Here is a 26,343-nt window from a genome sequence, read left to right as displayed (position 1 = left end):
GTGTACTATATCATATCATATACAAATTTCTAAACAACCCTTTCTATTTGGAGTTGGGACTCAAATCTATTGTTCCAGATTTAGTTTTCTACCTGATATTTTTACAAAAATTAGTTAGTTTATATAATAAGTCAAAATTAATTAAAATTAATTAAGAGAGAATGAAAAGTCAACATATTTTGTGAAAATGGTGTAAGGTGGCACATTAAACTTGGAACTGCAGATATGAGGTGCTTCTATCTATCCTTTAAAACGGGAAATTTGACGCAGAGTCTTAAATGCGTTGGTCACCGAGCATAAATTAAATTGCGCTGGTGATCACTTAATTTTTTTTTGACGAAAATACGCGTAACGCGAATGACCCTAATTCCTTATATAAATATTCAATTTTTTTTTTTCATTTCGTTATTTTATTTTCTCTTTCTTCTTCTCTCTACTCCGCGTTCTCTCTCGCGACGATGACGGTGACAAAATCCTAAACGAACACATCATACAGATCAACGACGAAAACTCGTTCTAATATCATGTGATTGAATCGATTTATGTTCTTATTTCCATTATGTTCATCTTCAATACATGTTGGATACATATGAAACCCTAAACGATGGAACCCTAAACCAGCGCAGATGCATGCAGATGAGGTTGTTCTTAATGTTCATCTTCTTGTTCATCTTGGTTGTTCTTCTTGTCGATGCAGGTTGGATGCTCGATGATGATACTTGTAGATGAATGTTTGCAGATGAATTTGTTCTTATTGTTCATCTTGGTTGTTCATCTTATCGATGATGATATTTGTAGATGATGCTTTGATTCGGTTCCGTTTCAGGGAAGATTCATGTGATTCTCGCGAAGGGCCGTCCCTTCTCACGAAAGGCCGTCCCTTCTCGCGAAGGCCGCCCCTTCTCGCGAAGGCCATTCCTTCATGTGATGGACTGTCCCTTCTCGAGATGGGGTTTCTCGCGAAGGGTCGTCCCTTCTCGCGAAGGGAAAAATCGTCTCGCGATGGGCCAAGATCGTCTCGCGAAGGGCAAGATCGTCTCGCGAAGGAAGTCGAAGAGGCACGCATTTCTACATGCGCTATACTCTATTTATAAATATTACGCGATGAACATTTCATTTCTTCACTCCGTCGCGACGACTCGTCTCTCTCTAACCTCTGCTTAACTTCACTACTTCCTACCTCGACGATTCTTCCTACTCGTCTTCTCGTTCCTTCATCATCATCATTAATCACGTTAGTTTTAGTTTTTGATTTAGGGTTTATATTTAGGGTTTATATTTAGTGTTTATGTTTAGTGTTTATGTTTAGTGTTTATGTTTAGTGTTTATGTTTAATCACGTTAGTTTTAGTTTTTAATTTAGGGTACTTGATCCATGGAGAAGAGTTTATACAGTGGGGTGGACTTTGAACAAATAGACAATTTAACTGATGATTTGTTTGAGGGATTTACAAATGGGAAGAGAGTCAGCCGTGAAGGTGAATGTGAAGATGAAGAACCTAAAGAACCTACTCTCAAACCTGCCAACAGGAAGAGAAAAGCTGAAGATGGAGATCAAGATGTAAATACTACTCTTAAAGAAGCCAACCTGAAGAGAAAACTTGATTATGATATAGAATCTAGTCCCGAACATTATCCCAAACCTGCCAACATTCTTAGTCCCCCCATCGCGACGTCAAATCCTCAATCACCTGCAGCACCTACTGTTGGATGTAAATGTGATGAGCTGAAGGAGGAGCTCAAAGAGTTGAAAATAGACATAATGACCATCAAAGAAACTCAACAAAATCACCATGCTTATATGAGAAAGTTGGTTATTAGTATGTCCAACCAGTTATTAGCCAAATCCAACCAAAAGATAAAAATAGATAATATGGAGGAGAAGAAGAAGAAGAAGAGGAAGAAGGAGGTGAAGGAGGAGAAGAAGAAAGAGATGAAGAATGAGGTAGATATTGAAATTTGACAAGGGTAGCCATTTACAAGACGATTTTACCTATCGCGAAGGGAAAAATCTTCTCGCGAAGGGAAAAATCGTCTCGCGAAGGGAACGATCGTCTCACAAAAGACCCATTGAAGTAATGCAATTATAGACTGACCATAATGTTTTTCTATTTTGCAGGAGATGAAGACGAATGAAGGTGAAGATGCGAAGAAGGAGAAGATGAATGAGGAGATGGAGAATGAAGAGAAGGTGAATGAGGAGAATAAAGATGAAGAGAAGGAGAAGATGAAAGGGATGATGAATGAAGATGAGAACAATGACGGTGAGGAGAATAAAGATGAGAAGAATGAAGGTGAGGAGAATGAGGAGAAGAAGTATGAATGTGAGGTGAAGGAGAATGAGGAGAAGGAGATTGAATGTGAGGCAAAGGAGAATGAAGGTGAGGTGAAGGAGGAGGAAGATGAGAAGGAGATTAATGAGGAGAAGAAGAAGGAAGATGATGAAATAATGCTTTGCCAAATTGTGCGATAGAATAAGAAGAAGCAAGAGAATGAGAAGAAGAAGGAGGAAGATGATGATGATTTCAAAGAATTGAATACTCCTCCTAAAGCAACAATATTTGGGCAAAATAAAAGGATGAGGAAGCCGAAGATAGATGACTCATTCACCAATCCTCTAGGAAAATAGGCAAAGACAAATGATCCAATAACAGTCCATCCCCTTCAAAAATTTGAAGATCATCTGCTGGATCAAGTACTAAAATGGATGAAAGATCCAGATACCGATAAAGAAAAAAAGGATCTCTATAATTGCGAAGCAGAAAAGAAGCTATTTAATAGAATTCTAACAAGGTTCACATGACTCGAAGATTCGGTAAATCGTGCAATTCATCTTTAATGTGATTCTAACAAGGTTCTTTGATATAATACTTAATGTTTTTCCATTGTGTAGAAAATCGACACATGCTGCTACCTCTTGAGAAAAAGGATTGCAAAATATTCAAAGACATATAAGAATAAAGTAGCAATAGGGGATTACTTACTCGGAGATAAGTTCAGGCGACAGTACGATACTTTTCTTAAAGATCCTGAAGAGTATAACATCGAAGAATTTGTAGAGTATTATTAGTGTGATGAAAATATATACTTGCCTGAATGAAAATTAATAGATGATATATATGTGCCTATGAACCTGAGTAACAAGCACCGGATACTGTGCGTTGCTCGTCTACAATAGTGGCGCATTGACGTGTATGACTGCGATTCTTATATTTTTAAGAATATTGATCCATTCTTGAAACCATTGTGTCAAATGATTCTGTATATACTTGTAAAGGAAACCTCTCCTCCTGAGCAAAGAAGGTTTTCTAAGATAAGCTACAAGCCCATGACATATAAAAGACTTCCACACCCGAAAGTAACCAATGCAGCTAAGAGTGGGGAAGTCCCAGAGCAACCGAGAGTGGGGACTGTGGTGTCTTCATGTTTATGTATATAGAATACTTGACTACTAACCTAAGTGTAGAGAATGTGACCTCAAATGAAATGGATTTTTGGAGAAATAAGTTGAAGGTCAAGTTATTCCATCAAATTTTAGAGCCATATTTGTATTTTGTAAAGTTGATGTAATGTTAATATTTTGTACTATCTGAATGTTTGGAGAGAACTTGAAGTAGATTTTATATATTTTGTATTCTGCCTTATTTTGTAATCAAGTACATTTGATAAGTGTTCAGAATGATCGTCTCGCGAAGGGCTGTCCCTTCTCGCGAAGGGCAGCCTCTTATTGTGAAGGGACTAATCGTCTCGTGAAGGGCCATCCCTTCTCGCGAAGGGACTGATCGTCTCACGAAGAGCAGTCCCTTCTCGCGATGGACAGTCCCTTCTCGCTATGAGATTCTATTATATATTGGCTGATGATGATTGATGAAAAAACTGTAACATTGATCCATTTTTAACCATTGTGCTTCATCAGATGGAAATAACTTTAAACACTAGAATTCATAGCATATTCACACAATTAAAACTAGAATCACATAACAAATTTCAAGTGAAAACTTTTAAGTCTGAATTGCAGTAAGGAAACTTCAAGTCTGAATTGCAGTAAAGAAGGATACTAAATTGAGTATCCTTCCTTGCCTACAATTCAAACTTGAAGATAACCTTCAATGTAAAACTATTACGTGTATGTGTAATAAAAACGTTACCTCTATTTATAAAGAAAAGAAACATAAAAAGAAGTGTAATTTTAACTTTAATTTTGAACTTTAACTTTAAACTTTAACTTTAACTTTAGTTTGATAAAAATGTTACTATATAAAAAAATTAATTTAGTTTGATCTCTTTAGTCTATTCAATTAACAACATAAGAACACCAACATAAGAACACTACAACTTAAGGAATGCAAATGATGAACATACTGTTTGTTTTATCCCAATCACCACAAACCACCACAATCTTAAAAATATAGTACATTAGATGAGTTACAATAAATAGTTCAAGATAAAGGCTCATACTGTTGAGATGATGACTCATGTTGCTGAGATGATGATACTCTTGCAGTATATGGTGCAAGCATCATTGCTTTGCATGTTGCCCTATTATGTCATAGACCAACACATGAGATGCATCGTCTCAGGACCTTACGAACCTCACCTTAGGATGACCTACGTTTTGTTTGTGGCCACCATTTCTTAACCTTAACATGTGGTTTTAGGCACACACTTTGTTTGATAATTTTGGGAACATCAGAATCGTCTTCATCACAAATAGGATAACATGTCTTCGCATATGCATTCAACCAAGATTCAATTGTGTAATATCTATGAGCAAGGAAAATAGAACAATTAAACAATTGGTTAAATAGATTGAACATGTGAGTTGAATAATACCTTGAGCAGAAGTCATAAGAAATCAAATTCCGGTGATGAGCAACAACTAGTGCATGCGTACAAGGAAGACCGGATACTTCAAATACCCTATGATAGAAAAATTAAGTAGATTAATTTTGGAACCGGCCAGACAAACTAAACAGAAGCTAAATTTCATGTGCATGTACTTAACAAACCGGAACCGGTTGAGGCATCAAACACCGGTTGCTACTATTTCAAAGAAACCGGCTTCAAGCGATCAAGTTAAAGGATCACAGGAACCGGCTTCACCACTCTCAAGCAACCGGTTAACGAAGAACAAAAGATTACACTCCAACCGGATCATAATGCACAAGACACAGAAACCGGAAAGTACAGATCAAAAGTCAGAAGATTCAAATCTCAAGAGTGACGTACCATGACGGAAGAAACGTGTCTCGAAAGAATAAAAGAAGATCGGATCCGATCAGAAGCATGGGAGGAAAGCAATGATGCCTTGGTGATCCGATGCTGACGACCGGAAGCAGATGTTCAACACGTGTATCAATCTGAAAACCGGCTATGTCATCATCTGTTCAGAGTCACCTGCATGAATGCCAGGTGTTGAGGAAATTGAAGCGTGCAAGCAACCTTTCTGCAAACAGGCGTGATGACGATTAACCAATCCAGAAGAGAGAGAAGAAAGTAGCCGTTAACTATTTTCAGCTATAAAAGGAAGACGGATCGTCTTCATTAAATGCAAGTGACGGATTACGAAAACAAAGTATCAAAGCATTAAATTCTAGAGAGATAAAGTTTTATATTCTAAAACCGGTTTGCCTAAAACCGGAAGTCATTCGTGTGATATTGTGTTGAGTTGTTGTATTACATCAAAGTGTGAGTTTGGTGTAACCGGCGAGTAGCGAAGTTGGGCTCGACCGGAAGTGTAATTGTAACTCTAAAGAGTTAGTGGAGATCCTTCTCATAACCTGAGAAGAAGGGGTGACGTAGGAGGGTTTGCTCCGAACATCCATAAACAAATTTCCTTGTCTCGTGTTCTTTCATTCGCTTTCATTTCCCGCTTCTTCTAAACGTAAACCGCAAACTAATCGCTCTTCTAAAACCGATCACTCACGTTCATCAAACCGACTCCTTCTTAAAACATCATCTAAAGTCGCAAACGTTGCTTCAACCTGAAACGGACATTTCCGCCCTTGAACCCGGTTCAAGAGTCTGTGACAGGTTGTGCAGTGCTGAGAACGGTTTTAGTCTTTAACCGGACTATCACCAAAGTAGTGTGTGTTGTAAGCGGCCTCCCCTTACCCGAAACCGGAAATACACCCCGGTCCTCCAAGGGCGTCCCCGATCCTAACAAGTGGTATCAGAGCGAGGTTCTTAGCACTCAAGCAACCAAAGATGGTGGGAAGCATGACCCACAGCGACAAGCCGCCAATGCTAAACAGCGAAGCATTTAGCAGTTGGAAGAAACAAATGTATCTACATCTGATAACATTAGATGATGAGATGAGCCGAGTCCTGAAAGAAGGACCAATAAAGATCAACAAGGAGGAAAGCCAGTGGACGAGTGAAGATCGGAGAAGAAGCAACCTGGACAACCATTGCATGAGGCACATCTATAAAGCCATAGATAACAACACTTTGAACAAAATATCAGAGTGCGAAAATGCAAAGGAAGCCTGGGAAACGATTATTCAGATCCACGAGGGAAACGAAAGAACCAAGGAGAATAAAATCTTAGTGGCTACGCAGAAATATGAAAACATAAGGATGAAACCGGGAGAAAATATGAAAGAATTTAGCAACCGGTTCACCAGCGTAGTAAACGAGCTTCAGACACTCGGAAAGAAGTATGACAACCGAGAAGTGATCATCAAAGCTCTAAGATCACTGCCAAGCACGTGGGACATCAAGACCATGGTGATGAGGGAGTCTAGCACCCTTGGGCAGATGAAGTTGCATGATGTGTTCGAGGACTTGAAAGCCTACGAATTCGAGATCAATTCTCGGATCGAAGATGAAGCATCTACATCAACCGCAACAAGAGCCTTGGTCACATCGGTGGAACCGGCGGCTCCAGTATCAACCGCACCGGCTCCAGTCAAAAACACTGATCAAATAACCGACGATGTGATGGCGATGCTAGCCCAGAAATTCGGGAAATTCATGAAGAAGAGCCAACCACCATCTAATAATGATTTTAATTATAACTACGTAGATAAATCAAACAAAAGATGCTATAACTGTGATGGTTTTGGACATTTCAGGTCAGAGTGTAGAAAACCAAGAAGAGATGATAGAAAACCGGAAGGAAATTATCAAGGGAATAATTATCAAGGTAACCGGTATCAAGGAAACAATTATCAAGGAAACAACTATCGGGGAAACAACAATAACCAACGAAACGATTACCGAAGAAATGATGATCAACATGCTGATGAAGGAAAGGAGATCCAAAAAGCTCTCATTGCATCCGACGGTGGAAGCGAGTGGGCATATTCCGACAATGAAGATGGTGAAGAGAAAGTAACATGCTTCATGGCAAACGACGAAGAGGTATTTGATTTCTCTTCTGATGAATTTACTAAAGAAGATCTAGTATCTGCACTCAACCAAATGGTTGCTGAGTTCAGAAATATATCTGCGTATATGCCAACACCTGTAGAACCTAAAACCAAACAAATAAATGATGAAAACGATAAAACATATGAGATCAAAACACATGAACCGGATGAACTATTCTCGGATGATGAGGAGACAGTTCAACCGGGAATGGAAACTGATGAACGAGCAATGTACGTCACGGCTGCGTGGGAGAGATCACGTCAAGCAGTGAAACAAATGTGTAACTATAAACGACATCCGAAATGTAGATATGGTATCGGTTATGATCCAAGTAAACAAAATGAAACAAAATGAAACAAAACAATCTAACGGGATGAAACTAACGAAAAACAATCTTCCATTTATAAAATTTGTCAAAAGCTCACAAACCGAAAATGACCTAAAACCGGAAGAAACGCTTAAGTACGTAGGTCCCAACGAATCTGAAAAATGGCTTCACCCTGAGAGAAGGAAAGCCAACCGGAAACCAAACAAAAACAAAAATAATAAAAACCGACATCAAAGAAGTCCATCACCACATAAGGCATTCTTGAGCAACGGCCAAGAAGTTAAGCCAAACATTATCAAAACAGCAACCGGGAAAGTGATCCGACTAATTCAAGTCTGGATCCCAAAGGGACTAATCAACCATGGACCCAACTAAATGTGGGTACCAAAAAGTTGTAAATAATTGTTTGTTGCAGGTTAGGAGGAGCAATCGGTTGAGGAATTCTAAATGGTACTTGGACAGTGGATGTTCAAGGCACATGACCGGAAACAAGGAACTACTGACCGACATCAAGTACGAAACCGGAGCATTCATCACATTCGGGGATAACTCAAAAGGTAAAACCGTGGGCAAGGGTAAGATTGTCCATGGTGAACTATCCATAAATAATGTGCTATTAGTAGAAAAACTAAGTTTTAATTTACTAAGCATAAGTCAGATGTGTGATGTGGGCTATAAAGTTGAATTTCATAAAAACTCATGTTTAGTCAAAAATCAAAATGATGACATTTTGTTAACCGGTAACCGGATAGGAAACATTTACAAAGTGAACTGGAAAACTGATTTCGAAAAACCTGTGTGTATGATAGCCGGAAATGATCCAAATTGGCTTTGGCATAAACGGTTAAACCACTTGAATTTCAAAACGATTAACTTTATTAGTTCCAAGGAACTGGTTCACGGTTTTCCAAATGTTAAATTCTCAAAAGATAAAGTATGTGCTGCATGTCAAATGGGAAAACAAGTGAAATCATCTTTTAAAAGTAAAGGAAATTATCAATCTGAAAGATGTTTAGAACTGCTGCATATGGACTTGTTCGGTCCGGTTAGAGTAACTAGTTTAGGAGGCATGCATTATACTATGGTAGTTGTTGACGATTACTCTAAATTTACTTGGGTTACTTTCCTAGCTTCTAAAAATCAAGCAACTTCAAACTTGATTAAACTGATTTTGAGAATACAAAATGAAAAATCTATTCGAGTAAACAAAATTAGAAGTGATAGAGGAACTGAGTTCATTAACAGTAATTTAACTACTTTTCTTGATGATTCCGGTATTAGGCACGAGTTGTCTAGTGCCAGAACTCCTCAACAAAACGGCCTGGCTGAGAGAAGAAACCGAACTCTCAAGGAAGCCGCAAGGTCAATGATAGCCGATTCAGGTATTGCTCAAAAGTTTTGGGCTGAAGCTATCAACACCGCTTGCTATACACAAAATCGATCTCTAGTGACTAAACGGTTTTCGAAAACTCCTTTTGAAATTTATTTTGATAAAATTCCAAGTGTACGGTATTTTCGAATTTTCGGTAGTAAATGTTTTGTTCACAATAACGGCAAGAAATACTTGACCGCTTTTGATGCTAAATCCGATGAGGGAATAATGTTGGGATATTCAGCTGTGAGTAAAGCCTACAGAGTATACAATACTAGGACTTTAACAGTTGAAGAAACCGCACACGTTGTTTTCGATGAATCGGTTGAGCGAAACACTGCATTACCCTTCGACCTTCACAACAGAATGGAAAATTTCAATATCTATTCTGATGATGAAGACGAGGTTCCGGTTTTTAGACGCTTTGTCAAGGACCAAGCGGTTGATGTTGAAATTCAACCTGATCAAGCTGCTTTACCGCAGAAAGTTGACGCTTCAGTTTCTACTGAAGAAATTGGTCGGTCTGACTCTGTTCAACCTACCGATCAGTCTAACCTTGATCAGCCAGCCGAAAGCTTGGTAGACACGTCTCGGATTAACCTCAGAAGGAACAAAAATCATCCTCTTGAACTAGTAATAGGTAACATATCCTCACCCGTCCGAACTAGGCAACAAAATTTGGATCACTATGGAAACTCTGCTTTCATATCACAAATTGAGCCGAAAAAGGTGGATGAAGCACTGTCAGATCCAGATTGGATCTTGGCAATGCAAGAGGAATTAAACGAGTTTGAGAGAAATAAAGTCTGGTACCTAGTTCCTAGACCGAAAAATAAACCGGTTATAGGCACACGATGGGTATTCAGAAATAAACTCAATGAAGACGGTTTAGTTACGAGGAACAAAGCCCGGTTAGTGGCTCAAGGCTATAAACAGGAAGAAGGCATTGATTTTGAAGAATCATTCGCCCCTGTAGCCAGACTTGAGGCCATTAGAATATTTTTAGCATATGCAGCCTTCAAAAAGTTCAAAGTTTATCAAATGGATGTAAAAAGCGCTTTTCTAAATGGTAAAGTAATGAAGAGGTGTATGTTAATCAACCTCCAGGTTTTAAAAATCCAGAACATGAAAATCACGTTTACCGGCTGAATAAAGCCCTTTACGGTTTGAAACAAGCTCCAAGAGCTTGGTACGATACTTTGACTCAATTTCTATTTGATCACAAATTTACAATCGGTTCAGTAGACAAAACCCTCTTTAAATTTGAAAGAAAGGAGCAAATTTTACTTGTTCAAATTTATGTTGATGATATCATATTCGGGTCAACCGATCCAAAGTTATGTGACAAATTTTCGAAAATGATGACTGATAGATTTCAAATGAGTATGATGGGGGAAATGAGCTTCTTTCTAGGACTTCAGGTTAAGCAGATGGAAGCCGGAATCTTTATTAGCCAACCGAAGTATACAGCCGAACTACTGAAGAGATTTGGGATGGATACATGTGCCGAAGCGGCTACGCCAATGAGTTCTTCCGTGAAGCTGGACAAAGATGAAGATGGTCAAGCCGTTGACATCACAGCATATCGAGGAATGATCGGATCGTTGTTATATCTCACAGCTAGCCGACCTGATATCCTGTTTGCGGTTGGAGTGTGCGGAAGGTTCCAAGCAAATCCAAAGCAATCTCATTATACGGCGGCTAAGAGAATCTTGAAATATCTGAAGGGAACTCAAGAAGTGGGACTCTGGTATCCAAAAGACTCAAGCTTCAATTTAATAAGCTACTCAGATGCCGATTACGCGGGTTGCAAAATTGACCGAAAGAGTACAAGTGGAACCTGTCAGTTTCTGGGTGACCGGTTAGTTACCTGGAGCAGCAAGAAACAAACGTCCGTTGCAACGTCAACCGCAGAGGCGGAGTACTTAGCGGCTGGAAGCTGCTGTGCACAACTCCTCTGGATTCAACAGCAACTTAGGGACTTCAGAATAGAGGCAAAGGAGTCTCCAATATTTTGTGACAACACCAGCGCCATAGCGATCACATACAATCCGGTGTTGCACTCAAGAACAAAGCATATAGACATCCGACATCATTTCATCCGGGAGCATGTTCAGGAGAAACACATCCGGCTGGAATATGTGTCGACCGAGCAACAAGTAGCGGACATCTTCACGAAACCGCTACAGGAAGCTAAGTTTTCACATTTTCGAAATATCTTGGGTCTTACTAATCTTAATCAATTGATATAATCAAAATGCATGCGTATATATATAAAACCGGGATATGTGTTCAGGGAGAAGCTAAAGCTTCTCAAACCATATTCAAATAGGCCATTAATAAATCAAATATGCTAACCGGGAGGAAGTCTCCAGTTATGCCTGATTACTTCATTATTTTCAAATCAAATGTATGTTTACTAAACGGTTGAAATAACCAGGTTGGAGTGGATAAAACAAGTCCAAAGTTGAACAACTGTTGATATTAATCAACTTTTCTTCATAAACGGAAATATCCTACTAAAACCGGTCATGAAAAACCGCTCAGTACGTATGCATTTTGGTCTGATGAAATGAACTTTTCCGGTTAACCTGAGATGACCGACTTAGTTTTCGTGCATGTTTTGAAAAATGAAGCCTGTGATTAATTAAAAACAAGTCTACCACAATCGAGATGACGACATGTGTCCATCATCAAGAGAGGGAGACTTACATATTGTCAATAGATATTTTTCATCATTGCTATCTTAGTAATTATTAGATTTACCTTGGAAATAACCATTAGTTACTTCAACAAGTTAAGTCTATTTAATAGCTGATGACATCATCAGGCATGCTTAACTTCATTAAAGACCAAGCCGAATCCACGGGCTATATAAACCATGCTTAATCCTTTGCAAAAACATCACAAGCTCACTATTCACAAGCATAACTCTTGAGATAAAATCCTTTCTCTCTCAAAACAAACATGAACTCCAACCCTCTAGCCAAGAAAATCCTATTGGCAGACTTCGAATCAATCTACCAATATGAGGATCATGAAGTCAGGGAAATGTTCTTAGCCATTGAAAGGAGTGGGCTAAGGAGCTTTCTTGAGAACATGTTCATCATCGACTACCTTGTAGTCGAAGAACTGTTCGAAACCGTGAAAGAGGTGCATCGAGATATACTCGTCGCACAGGTTTACGGTCAAAAATTCCTTTTCAGCGAGACGGATTTCGCTGTCTACTGCGGTTTACCCAATGAAGGGGTAACCGACCTAACCTATTCTCCGGTGACAATGGAAGAGATGTGTCGCCGGTTCTCTGGATCTAACATCCCGGTTAAACCCTGGGGTGCTAAGAGTCAACTTTCTCACAAGTACCAGATTCTCTGCGAGATTCTGGGAAAATCTGTCCTGTGCAGAGAGAAAAGTTACTATTACACTCAAAGGGTTTTCGAGATGATGATCGCTGTAACGGTTGGGACACCGGTTAACTGGTCCTGGATCATCTTCAGTAACCTGAAGAAGATGATTCTCTCCAACAAAACCGGCTACGCTCCTCAGCTGAGCGGTTTCTGCGCAAGTCTGGAGATTCACACCGGAGCCTTCGTCACTCTACACCCAAGGCAGCTCACCAAAGAACGAGTACAGGAGATGATCGACCGGTGGGAAGCGGTTAAAGCCAGAAGAATTCAAGCGGCTGAGGCTTAAAATGCTCAAGCGGCTGAGTCATCAAATGTCTAAACCTGTCTTTCCTCTTTTCTTTTATCTTCTCCTTACAAAACCGGTATTTTTGCTGTACTACCGGTTTTGTACTTCAATTAATGAAACAGATTTCTTTCCTTTCCAAGTCAAAATCTACAATATTCATTGTGTTGTATCAAAATAAATCATTACATTCTTGGAAATATAAATTTCAAAGCATGCCCGACTTGATTTGACAAGACTTGCTTTTATTCTCCTGGAAAATCACAAAATCATTAATGCCTAAGCATAAACGGCTAGATTTTCAAATCCTTGCATTAAATGCTCTCATTCATTCCAGGCTATAAAAAGAGGTTCAACTTCCATTTTTCAAATCACGCCTTCAAGCACTCCTCTCTCTAAAAACTCAAAAGCTCAAGAACTCTCCTAAGCCCTATTCACTCTTCATCATCATGTCTGCTGAGATTAGAAACACCTTGATCATTGATTTTGAAGACATCAAGCACAGTTCCTACTATGAATGCATCTTTCAGCATATCATAGCTTCTGGCCTGCAAGGCTTCCTCAAGGGTTCGGACCTCATCCTCGTGGATGAGGTGTGCGAATTCTTCAACAATGGTCACGTTCTGGATGATGGCAGCATTCGCACCATCATCGACGGTCAGTTCCTCCAGTTTTCTGAGGAGGAATTCGCCACATTCTTTCACCTTCCAACGGAAGGTTTCTCTGATTTTCCGACACTGCATCTACCGGCTAAGGAAATCTTTTTCAAGATCTTCTCCTCTTCCTACGCTCCTGTTAAGGATTTTGGGAAGAAAGAAGACCTCGCTCCCCATTACCAAGTCTTTCAAGACTTGGTCCAACGGTCTATCATAGGGCGAATGCCTAACCAGAACTACAGCCGGGAGGCATTCGATATTATGATAGCCATCATCCGCGAAACTGCCATCAACTGGGCGTCCTACCTCTTCAATAAGCTGAAGCAGCTTATGACCGGAAAAAGAGGAAGGATCAGTTATGCTCCTCAGATCACCCGGTTTCTCATGTCCAAACGTCGTAACCTTGGAAAAGGTGTTCCGGTTGGATCCTTCAACACCATCACTATAGACATGGTCTATAAATGGGTGTCAAGGATTGAGGAACGGTCTCCTCAAAACACCATCGACAAGTGGTATGAAAGGAGGTTGGAAGGAGGATGGTTCACTGAATAAACCTCTTTCTTTTATTTTCTTTCCGGCTTCTGGTCATTTTGTTGTACGACCAGAACCGCTCATATGTGAATCATTTCCTCTATTAATGAAATATTTCAATTCTTAACGAGTCTTCGGTTTTCTCATTCAACGTATTCCTTTCCGGTTGTCAAACTAAAACTTAAAAGTTAATCCAACAATTTCCGGTTAACAAGACGTCAAAAGAAACCGGAACTTCAAGCAAAAATGAAAATTTGAAAAATCTTAACCGCCCATGGTTTTACCTCTCAAAAATTTACCGCCCATCGAATTTCCGCTTTTACCGCCGAAAGTTACGGCAGTAACTTTTGGAGGGAAAATTGGCGCCAAAAACACCAAAGTGACGGTTCATCTTCAAAACTGCTTGGAACCGCCAGCTATATAAACTCAAATAAGCCCATTCAACACATGTGCTTTCTCTCTCTAAAATTTCCAGAACTTCAAAGATCTCCTCTCTCCGATCATCATCATCTTCATCTTCTTCTCTCAAAACTATAATGGATCTAGGCAAAGCTCCATTTCAATGGATGTTGCAGGTAGACTTCGCAGACATTGACGAGCACGCTGACGACAAAAACAAGGCTGTTCTTCAACTTCTTCGAGAATCTGGGTTGGAGAAGTTTCTCTCTGGTCCGTTCACCATCTATCCGGCGGCGGTGACGGAGTTCTTAGCGACGGCGACACTGTTGAAAAGAAAGATCTCGGCTACTGTCAACGGGAAGGCCGTCCTTATAACTGAAGAAATTTTTGCCGAAGCTCTTGGTCTACCCAACACAGGTTCAGACCTAAAGTTCGACCTAACCGAAGCAGAGTCAAATGCTGCCCGGTTGGTTGTATCCCTTTCAGGTCAGGATCTGGTGCTCCACTCAAGCCGGAAAATCAAGCTAAAACCGGAATACAGATGGTTGGTGACCGTCATCTCCAAATCGCTCCAAGGAAGGGGAGGTAACTTTGATAACCTCACAAAGCTTAAGCTCAGAATGTTGCTAGCAATTGTTCGCAGCGACAAGGTGGACTAGGGATACGTTTTATACGAAGAGTTCTGTCAAATGGTGATTAAGAAAGATGGCCGGGTGCAGGCCTATGCTATACAAATCGTCAAGATTCTTGAGTTCCTTAATGTGGAACTAGGTGAAGGCATACCGCTTCCAATCTCCAACATTCTTGACTCTGAGTCAGTGGCATAAAAACAGGAGAAGACGATAAAGCCAAAAACCTCAAAAACAAAATCATCTAAGGGAGCCAGTTCATCGGTTCCAGTTGAAGAAGAAACAAGACAAAGGAAATCGTCAAGAAAGGCGGTTGAGGCAGAAGCTCCACCAGAACCGAAAAGGAGGAAGAAGGTATCAGCAAAGAAAAGTGCAAAGAAACCGGCGGAGTCCGAGAAAACGCTTTCCTCGGACAATCCACCGGAAAGAACCGCTGATGTTTTTCAGCCCATCCCAATCAACACCGTTGTCCCAACTCCCATCCCATCCGATTCTCCAAAGCAAACCGAACCTTCGGGGAGCGAGGAGAACAAGTCAAGCTCAAAGGAGGAGGCAGAGGGAAATATTCACTCTGCAACCTCCAAGTCACCAAGTAAGCAAGCCGAAGAGGTATTAGCCGATGTGGGCTTGAATGCCTCAAAAGCAATTCAGAATGTGGTCCAAGAGATCACAAGAGAAACCGAAGAAGACGATGTCTCAAGTCGTCGGAAGCCAGGCAATCAGGATGAAATACCTGATCAAACAGAAATTCTACCGGTCGATGAGACGACCAAGTTAACAGAAACTGCACCTCCGGCTTAGGAGGAAAACATTGAAGAACGGGAACCTTCCGGTTCCGCAGGAGGCAAGACAATTCCAGAGGGTCCCACTCAGGCAGATAAAGGCAAAGGCATTCTGATTGAAGAAATAACTGAAACCGGAACGGGCACGTTGCAGATCGACCCTCAGACTGAAGCCACAACCGGAGACGAATATCAATACACCATAGAGCAAGAGAATGAGCTATTTGATGAATTCATTCAAGACATGAACAAAGGTGCAAGTGAAGCGCTAGCTCCATATCTCCGGTGGGTGAAGCTCCGATGCGAGACCAAATTATCCGACATGCTTCCAGGTTTTAGTGGAAACAGGCAGTGGGACGCACTTGTCAAGCTAGAAGAGATGGCACTCGAGTTAGCCAACACCAATCTAATCCAACCGGCGTTCTCCAAAGCTCCGGTAATCCTTGAAAACGTTCGGTTACAGGCAGTTGAGAATGCCTTTCAAGAAATCCAAGGAAAGAATCTAGAACCGATTGAAATGAAGATGGCAGAGCGATTTATTGGGGTACGAGAGAAGCTTGTGCGTAATTTCGATCGTCTTGACAAGAAATGGTGGGATACGTGCCAACGTCAATTCAACAATCCTGAGTTATTTCAGAGTAAGCCTTTCTTTATAACTGGTGAAACATCCGGCACTTCTGAAAACCTGGAACAAGAAGCCTCTCAACCGGCTAAAGCTCTGGACATCGATCAAATCAAGCAAGCAGTGGTGGAAACAGCTGATTCATACCTTGGAAACTTTAAAGCAGTAACCGAAGAAAGAATCTCAGTGGCTGAAGATAAAATGTTAAGCTCTCTACAAACCATGATGGATACGACAATGCAAACAACTGTGAAAGCCATGATTGCCGAGTCCGTCAAAGCCGCAACCGCTCCACTTTTGGACATGCTGCAAGCAATGGCAATTCAAATCGGGGAAATGTCCAAGGATCAAGTCGGCTCCACCCAAACTCAAATCGAAAAGGATGCTGAAACCGCACGGAAATTGCAAGAAGAAGAGATTGAAAGAGAACGGCTACAGAAGGAACTTGAAGATAAAGACCATGAGCTTGCCCAACAATGCAATGAAGAGGAGCAGGCTAACGCTCAGGAACCGGTACAGGGTCAATCGTCCCACTCCATGAGTACAAGGAACAAGAACAAGAAGAAACGAAGTGCCATTAAACACATGATGAAGCGAGCAGAACTGAAAACAGCCGAACCGGTTGCGTTAAATGCGGAACCGCTTGATGAGGAAGAAGAAGAAGATCCGGAGGAACTCAACAGACGAAAAAGAAGGACAACCGGAGAACTTGCAGCAACTCCAAGCTTCAGACCTTTGACTGTTCCACCTCCTCCACCGCCAAAACCAGTCTGCGCCAACTTCAACCTTAAGAAACAGGTCACCGGTCATTCAAGTGTATGGGCCGGTGTGCTGATCGATGTCGACAGACGCGCCAGAGAACACAGAGCACGGCAAGAAGAAGCAAGAAGACGATTGGAGAAAGAACTGGAAAAAGAGCAAGACAAGGGGGGATCATCCAAGCCCTAAACTTTATTTCTATAACTATTTTTGAACTATTATGCTTTACTGTATTTCAGAACTCGGTTACTCTGATATTTCTTATGTTTTTCAAACATTTTTGATGTTTTTCAAACATGTTTTTGATACTCTTCAAACATATTTTTCTTACAAATCTTACCTATTTTTATACACTTATCAAAAATCAAATTCATGTTTTTCAAACACGTTTCTCTCAAAGCAATTGAACTCATTTTCTTAAAACCGGCCATATATTACAAGTTTTGAATATTTATTCTAAATAATCAAAAAGGGAGAAATTGATAGAAAAATTAAGTAAGTTAATTTTCTTAAAACCGGCCACACATTACAATTTTTGAATATTTATTCTAAATAATCAAAAAGGGAGAAATTGATAGAAAAATTAAGTAGATTAATTTTGGAACCGGCCAGACAAACTAAACAGAAGCTAAATTTCATGTGCAGGTACTTAACAAACCGGAACCGGTTGAGGCATCAAACACCGGTTGCTACTATTTCAAAGAAACCGGCTTCAAGCGATCAAGTTAAAGGATCACAGGAACCGGCTTCACCTCTCTCAAGCAACCGGTTAACGAAGAACAAAAGATTACACTCCAACCGGATCATAATGCACAAGACACAGAAACCGGAAAGTACAGATCAAAAGTCAGAAGATTCAAATCTCAAGAGTGACGTACCATGACGGAAGAAACGTGTCTCGAAAGAATAAAAGAAGATCGGATCCGATCAGAAGCATGGGAGGAAAGCAATGATGCCTTGGTGATCCGATGCTGACGACCGGAAGCGGATGTTCAACACGTGTATCAATCTGAAAACCGGCTATGTCATCATCTGTTCAGAGTCACCTGCATGAATGTCAGGTGTTGAGGAAATTGAAGCGTGCAAGCAACCTTTCTGCAAACAGGCGTGATGACGATTAACCAATCCAGAAGAGAGAGAAGAAAGTAGCCGTTAGCTATTTTCAGCTATAAAAGGAAGACGGATCGTCTTCATTAAATGCAAGTGACGGATTACGAAAACAAAGTATCAAAGCATTAAATTCTAGAGAGATAAAGTTTTATATTCTAAAACCGGTTTGCCTAAAACCGGAAGTCATTCGTGTGATATTGTGTTGAGTTGTTGTATTACATCAAAGTGTGAGTTTGGTGTAACCGGCGAGTAGCGAAGTTGGGCTCGACCGGAAGTGTAATTGTAACTCTAAAGAGTTAGTGGAGATCCTTCTCATAACCTGAGAAGAAGGGGTGACGTAGGAGGGTTTGCTCCGAACATCCATAAACAAATTTCCTTGTCTCGTGTTCTTTCATTCGCTTTCATTTCCCGCTTCTTCTAAACGTAAACCGCAAACTAATCGCTCTTCTAAAACCGATCACTCACGTTCATCAAACCGACTCCTTCTTAAAACATCATCTAAAGTCGCAAACGTTGCTTCAACCTGAAACGGACATTTCCGCCCTTGAACCCGGTTCAAGAGTCTGTGACAGGTTGTGCAGTGCTGAGAACGGTTTTAGTCTTTAACCGGACTATCACCAAAGTAGTGTGTGTTGTAAGCGGCCTCCCCTTACCCGAAACCGGAAATACACCCCGGTCCTCCAAGGGCGTCCCCGATCCTAACACCCTACAAGTGTAGTTCCTGTCATTCAAATTGACTTTAAAATGGGATTCATAGTCATGCACATAAAACTTGAATCGATTAAGCGAGGATATAGTATAGAATTTGACCTTCTCGAATTCTTCACGTAATAACTTTTTATAAGTTAGAGATAAACATTCTTGGTGGTTGGATGCATTTTCTCTTCTATCATTAAACCAATGTTGTATTGTGAATCTTAAATAGTCCGCAATTGTTGAAATGTGATACTTTCTGGCTTCCATTCTCTAACTATTAAAGCTCACATCATAATTACTTGTGAGTTGATTGTATCGCTTACCGGGAAAAAAATGCTCTACTCCATCTTTGAAACTAAATTTCTTCCAAATAGGCAGCAATCCTTTGATCCTTAACCCTAATCTTGTCAAAATACCGATTAAAGTTGGAGACTATGTACGCACGAGAAGCTAAATCAAACTCCGCATGATAGTTATCAGTTTTGAATTTGGCCATTATATACATCTTTATGTGATATGTGCACGCATCGTGGTCTGCATCTGGAAAACTGCACACAAGGCATTGACAATACTTGAGTGTCTATCGGATACGAAGACAAGACCATCAACTAATCCAATTGCATCTCTCAGTTTTTGCATGAAATAAGTCCAAGAGTTATTATTCTCTGAATCAACAACACCGAATGCAACCGGATATAGTTGCTCATTCGCATCCAATGCTATAGCCACCAATAGTTGACCTCCCACCTTGTGCTTAAGAAAATTGGTATCAACGCACAATATAGAACGTCAAGAGGCTTTGAAACCCCTAATTGAGAGGCCTATAGACATGAACATATACCTGAAGTGGCCGAGCTCGTCTATCTGGATGTCTGTTATGATACCCAAATTATTCTTCTCCAACATGTAAAGGTATGATGACAATTTTCCATAGGAATCCTTTACCGTTCCTCGCACTGCCATTAAAGCCCTTTTCCTTGACCTCCAAGCCTTATTATAACTCAAATGTATCCCATAACTTGTCTGCATGTCTTCAATTATTTTCTTAGGCAAGTGGTCATGGTGATGGTCCATGTACTTACTCTTAATGCACTGCCCAATAACTCATGTTGGTGTTTGCATTATTTTCTCCGGCCTCGACAAAACTGAGCATGAGTGTTATTGGTCGAATTTTCGAATCTCAAATATCTCAGATAATTTACCTTTCATAGTACGCAATCTCCACTTACATGCCTCATCCAAACATTTCACATACCAAATATGTTTTCTTGACTTCTCCACTTTGAATTCAAAATGACTAGTCATCACATATTTATATAACCTCAATTGAAGTTCTTTTTATTATTAAACAATGCACCGACTTCCAATACAGTTTCACTACTTAATGCCATCCCAAATGAGCGGTCTGTCGGTGATGGGTCTGTGGATCTGTCGGGTCTGTCGATGGTGTATGTATTGATGCTCCTGCAGTAGATGGTGTAGATATTGATGATCGGTCTGTCGATTGAAATGAAGCTCTTGGAGTATATGGTGTAGGTATTGATGTTTGTTGAGGCGTGGGTGCAATTGTTGGTGCGACACTAGTAGTAGCATGCAAGTCCTCATAATGAGGCAAATAGTTTTTCTTCTCATGCTTCATTTTGACTTTCAAAAACATCCTGCGAGGGTACAACTCCTGATATACTTTTTTGAGTAAGTGGTAGTATACTTTCTTGAGTTGGGTATATAAGTAGTGGTATCTTTTCTTGAGTAAGTGGTGACTTCTCTACAACAAAAACACACAGTGGTGACATACTGCGACCCGAAATCAACCGTGATAAATATGTGTCCACATCCTCATCTTGATCAATAACAAGAGGGGATGATTTGTCATACGTAGAACATCATATTTGACTTGAATCACTAAATCATATGTAGATTTTTGCACGTTAAGTTATGTTAAGCTTGAAACTATAACTTAACTTTCCGAGTTCTTGATTCAAGAAACCTGTTCTTGATTGATGGGACCGAGTATATAATTCTTTAATCAAGCGCATCAGATATAATGTGATAAGAGAATTCGAGGTTAAAGAGAGAAGAAACCGGAGTGAGAAGAGAATACTACTAAAATACACCTAGTAGTCCAAGAAAGAGGTTCAAGGCCGAGAGAATAACTTAGAGTAACAACTTTCATAAGCTTCAATTCATAGTCCAAAAAGTGGGGTGGGCATCAACATTTAAAGCGACTGAATTACCCAAGAGTAGTTAGTTACAAACTTGCGGATATAACATAATTCGGTTTGAGAGAAATATAAGAGAAGGGAAACAAAACAGAATTATTAAACAAAAAACATAAAATGGCCCATGCGTTCCATAGGACCGAGGCCTTGATGCGTAGACCTAACATAATCTCCCCCTTCAAAGTCCGTCGCCCTCGACGAAAAAGAACATGTGGACTGATCAGCCTCTAATGCGCATCCTCAAACTTCAAAAAGACTATTGCTTCGGTCGGGGCTTCAGCAAATTCAGCAAGGGTCACAACATAGGACCGGACTTCTTAAAAAACTTTCGACAGAATCGTTTCAATAGTGGAGCTGGTCGGGTTCTTGTAGTCTTTTGCATTGCTGGGTCACTTGCCACTCCGCCCATGTAAGGAATTTCTTTGCACCCAAGGTCGAGTTTTTCATTGTTTAGAGCTGACCTTTGTTGCTGCAATGTCTCTAGCGTCTAGTGCAAAAATAATTTCTTCCAGCTTCGATTATACTCTATAGTATTATCAAAAATCCAGGCCAAGTCTTTTTCTCGAACCAGCATAACAAGGGCAGTAAAAGAGCCACAACTTCTAATTATTCTCCTAACTTGTGGTCGGTCTTCGGGTTGCTGGAATAGAACATTGAACACCTTAAATAGTTGTTGGAGATCTTTAGGAACATCTTCCAAGGTCATTGCCGCGAGGGAAACAATTTGACCTTCAGGCTTATTTCTTACTTGCACTTTGGCAGCAACACTACATTCATCCAAAGTCTTTTCCAGCTGGTTTCCATGCATCAAAGTGGCCTGCGACCGAGGAATACCTTTTAGGACCGTGGTTCTGCCTTGCTTCTCATAAGATAGGGTCAGCTTTTCGAAGTTCCAAGATGAGGGACTTAAAGTAATCAGCCATTCAATGCCCAACACAATATCATATTCGTCCATGAAAATTACCTTAATTTCTGTTTGATAGTCATTTCCTTCCATCGACCATTTTAAGTCTTTACAAACACTAGAGCATAAAACATTGGACCCATCGACCACTCTAACCGATTGCACCGGGGTTGCTATACTTTTTGGTCTATTTTCTCCAAAATCCTGCTATTGATAAAATTGTGGGTGCTACCTGTATCGATCAAGATAACTACCGGCAGGTTCCCAACTTTGCCAAGAATCTAGAGCATTTGAAAAGCTTTAGAACCGGTCAATTCATGTAAGAATATGGCTGGTTCTTCCCTTGGCCCGAGCAACGAATGTAGATCATCAAAAACAGGTTCTTGATCGGGTTCTTGGTCTTCTTGATTGGTCGAGACCATGAATAACTTTGATTTGCATCTATGGTTTGGTTGCCATTTTTCATTGCAATTGTAGCATATACATTTCTTTCTCTTTTCATCCATTGAGACCGAGTCTAATTGCTTAACATGGCCCTGGTTTGCACTTGAAGAGGACCCATATGATGAATTCTTGAAGTCGATATTGGTGCTCGACCAAGTTGTGTTGATATTCGATGGCTTGAGCAGCAATGGTGCTTCGGCGCTGTACAAGTTCCCACTGCTCATTAGGGACCGATACGTTTTCATTTAGAGAATTCGGAAATCGCAACCTGATGCAGTTTGCAATCTCCTCCCTCAGACTGGACAGGTAGCAATCTATGACGTATTCCCTTAGAATGTTATAGAGTTTTGAGAGATCGACATGTATTGCAAATTATATTCTTGAACCGACCCAACCTGTTTCAAATTCATCAACTATCTCATTGGAGTGTCGTGTATAGAGGGCCCAAATTGCGTCATAAGGTCTCTCTTGAACACGTCCCAAGATAAGGCCTCCATATGGTCTCGATTCTGGAGATAAGATCCATACCACATACTTGCTTCGCCAGAAAAGTGAATGAGTGCAATTTTTAGTTTCGTGGCATCCCTAGTTTTGTCCACCCTTAAGAATTACTCGGAGGATATTAGTCAGCCCTCGACATCCGACCCATCAAACCGAGGAAAATCGACCTTGGTTAGCCGATTGGGAGGAACATAATGTTGGTCGCGGTTCTGGCCAGGGTGCTGGGGCCTAAACGGGGAAGGATTGTGGCAAGAATTATCATCGTAGGGTCTGTGGCGGGGTTCTTGCACATTTCCAGATGCCCCGCTCTCAAAGGCTGCCATTCGTTCTTCAGCCGCATCCAATCTTCGGTCTATAGCAGCTTGCATCGCAGCTGTTTGTTGGGACATATTTTCAATAAGGGCCCTGAGCGTATCCATTTCTGACTGCTGAGGAGTTTCTACCATGTTGAGAATCGACCAGCTCTGATACCAATATGTTAAGCTTGAGACTATAACTTAACTTTACGAGTTCTTGATTCAAGAAACGTGTTCTTGATTGATTGGACCGAGTATAGAATTCTTTAATCAAGCGCATTGGATATAATGTGATAAGAAAATTCGAGGTTAAAGAAAGAAGAAATTGGGGTGAGAAGAGAATACTACTAGAATAACCTAGTAGTCCAAGAAAGAGGTTCAAGGCCGAGAGAATAACTTAGAGTAACAACTTTCACAAGCTTCAATTCATAGACCAAAAAGTGGGGTGGGCGTCAGCATTTAAATCGTCTGGATTACCCAAGAGTAGTTAGTTACAAACTTGCGGAAATAACAGAATTCGGTTTGAGAGAAATATAAGAGAAGAGAAACAAAACAGAATTATTAAACAAAAAACATAAACTGGCTCATGTGTTCCATAGGACCGAGGCATTGATGCGTAGACCTAACAGTCAATCATAGAGGATATCAACTAATTCGACAAGCGTAGTATATTGGGGGTAAATCCAAAGTTTTGATTGAAGTTGTATGAAAAGACATTATACCATCAACATCAAATTTTCACTATCCATTATACAAAACGAATACTTAAGCTGCAATTGAAAACATGAATGGATAAATAATACTATTGAAGTCATGCAATTATTCATTAAATATGGTGCCTTCGTGAGAAGTCCCATCGCGAGAAGGGACCTCCCAACGAGAAGGACGACCCTTCGCGAGAAGATTTATGTGATTCGGTCATTTCTCACGAGACAATCGTTCCCGTCGCAAGAAGGGACCGAATCACATAAATCTTCCCTAAAACGGAACCGATTTAGAGACGATCGTTCCTTTTGCAAGACGATCGTGGCCTTCGCGAGACGATCGTTCCCTTTACCATTCGCGAGACGCGAACATACCATTTTTAACGAAAATAACAAATAGATCGAGGAAGAAGAGTACTAGTTGTCATAATGCTCGTGGCCGTGCTCATGGTGGTGTCCGTCGAAGATCACCACCGTGGCTGTCCGTCGATCGCCGCCGTTTAGAGAGAAGGAGGAGAAGAGGGGGAAGAGAGAGAAGAAGGATAAGAGAAATGAAAAAAGAGGCCAAAATTATATTAAATATTAAAGGTATTATGAACTTTTCACATGCCTTCCCTTCGCGTGACGATCCTCCCTTCGCTTTACGCAAAGGTGATATTTTCGTCAAAAAAAATTTAAATGGTCACCAGCGCATTTAAGACCCTTTTAGGGTCATTTCGTCAAATTTCCCTTTAAAACATCATAAATGCATTAATATGAAAGAAACAGATACTTTATGAAATCATATTTAACTTGGAAACAAAAATTAAAAGTAAATTAATGGAAAATTCTATTAAAGCAATACAACTTATACTACTTTTAATATGACAATTTGACAAATATATCAATTTAATTTTAATACGCCGTCTGTGCAAGATCTGACTTTGCTTCCCTATGTATGTCAAATGTCACGGGCAGAAACTCGGTCACCGAATATTCTCTCTTCCCGCGCGGCACTAGGCTAAATTGCCTCAATCCTAGCTAGTCAGCCTCTTAAACGATGTAAGAAGATGGAACAATTTGAGAGAGAAAGAACTTGGAGAATATCTTGTTTATTGCTTACAAGAGTGAGGTATTACAAGTGTTGAGTGCTTTGAACAATGGTTGAGTTGAGTTTCTTGGTTTATGCCAAGACTTGTTTATATACAAGTGTATGGATCATTCTAGATCCTCCTAGACCTAGTGTTTTCTAGACACTTCTATTACCTATCCTAGACCCAAGAATTCCTAGAGATTTCTAGAGAATTCTACTAACACCTATACACGAGAACTCTAGAGAATTCTAGAGAGTTCTCCACCTTACCTACAAAAAGGAACTTCCTAGAGAATTCTAGAAAGTTCCATGACCCTACTTACAAAAAGAGGAACTCCTAGAGAATTCTAGAGAGTTCCATGACCTCACTCACAAAAGAGGAACTCCTAGATAAATCTAGAGAGTTCCATGACCAACCAAAATCTAGGAACTCCTAGAGGATTCTAGAGAGTTCCAGAAATGACTCAAGACTTGAATATTCTAGAAAATGCACCTTGTAGGCTTGACATGTGCACCCCATACCAATGGGCCGTGACACAAAGCTCACTTAAATATGTACCTGTGATTTCTTATTTCTTCTTGGTAGTTCTAATTAACACACATATATATATATATTAAACATTTCTTACTCTTTGCTTTTTGGTCGAATCTTGTGCCTTGTCCGATTTTGAGTTATTCAAATAATAATAAATAAAATTCAAACGCCAAATCACTGCACTCCCTCTCTCATCCATTAAATCAATCAATTTATTAATAATAATACTAAAATATTATTTATTTTAAATTATTATTTTTTATTTTATTTATATATATAAATATCTTACAAGTACTTTTATCAAAAAAAAAAAAAAATATTATCACCTTCTCAAAAATTGTTATTTCAATAACCCAAACGGATCGGTAAGGAAGATGCCTAAGAATTGGAAAGTTATTAGGCATTATTTTAGGGCTTTGGGTCTCCTTATTAAAATCTTTATTATAATGTGCGTGTTTAGTAAGGTGGTTTGTCAAGGAAAACAAAATATAGTACATCACATCGTATGTACTCCCTTGTTTGGAGTTAATATTTATACAAGAAGGTACCATTCAATTCCTAGCATGCTTCAAAAATGCTCAAAAAAACAAACAATATTTTATTTAAGGAAATCTCATTAAAATTATATTCTCTCAAAAGTTGTATCTTCTTGTAGAAATGATTACAAATCAATGCCATTTGCTAGTCCTAAAAATTCAATATTTTGCGTTATTCAGTAGTG

General features: G+C 40.0%; 1 protein-coding gene across 1 annotated transcript; it reads left to right on the top strand.

Moving 5' to 3' along the window:
- The first annotated feature begins 1,374 nt into the window (after nt 1–1,374).
- On the top strand, nt 1,375–3,069 carry LOC124927953 (myb-like protein X). Its single transcript, XM_047468464.1, has 3 exons — nt 1,375–1,812; nt 2,119–2,463; nt 2,893–3,069. The coding sequence occupies exons 1-3, from the start codon at nt 1,375–1,377 to the stop codon at nt 3,067–3,069; spliced, it is 960 nt and encodes a 319-aa protein (XP_047324420.1).
- The last annotated feature ends 23,274 nt before the right edge of the window (nt 3,070–26,343 follow it).

Source organism: Impatiens glandulifera, chromosome 2 (genome assembly GCF_907164915.1).
Source record: "Impatiens glandulifera chromosome 2, dImpGla2.1, whole genome shotgun sequence".
Classification (NCBI taxonomy): Eukaryota; Viridiplantae; Streptophyta; class Magnoliopsida; order Ericales; family Balsaminaceae; genus Impatiens; species Impatiens glandulifera.
Note: the sequence above shows the minus strand (reverse complement) of the source record. Positions and strands in the feature narration are given on the sequence as shown.

Coding starts and splice junctions, on each gene's coding strand:
- LOC124927953 (XM_047468464.1), top strand. CDS start 1,375: ATGGAGAAGAGTTTATACAGTGGGGTGGACTTTGAACAAATAGACAAT. Junction 1,813..2,118: donor ATGCTTATATGAGAAAGTTG/GTTATTAGTATG, acceptor TCTATTTTGCAG/GAGATGAAGACGAATGAAGG. Junction 2,464..2,892: donor AAATAATGCTTTGCCAAATT/GTGCGATAGAAT, acceptor TCCATTGTGTAG/AAAATCGACACATGCTGCTA.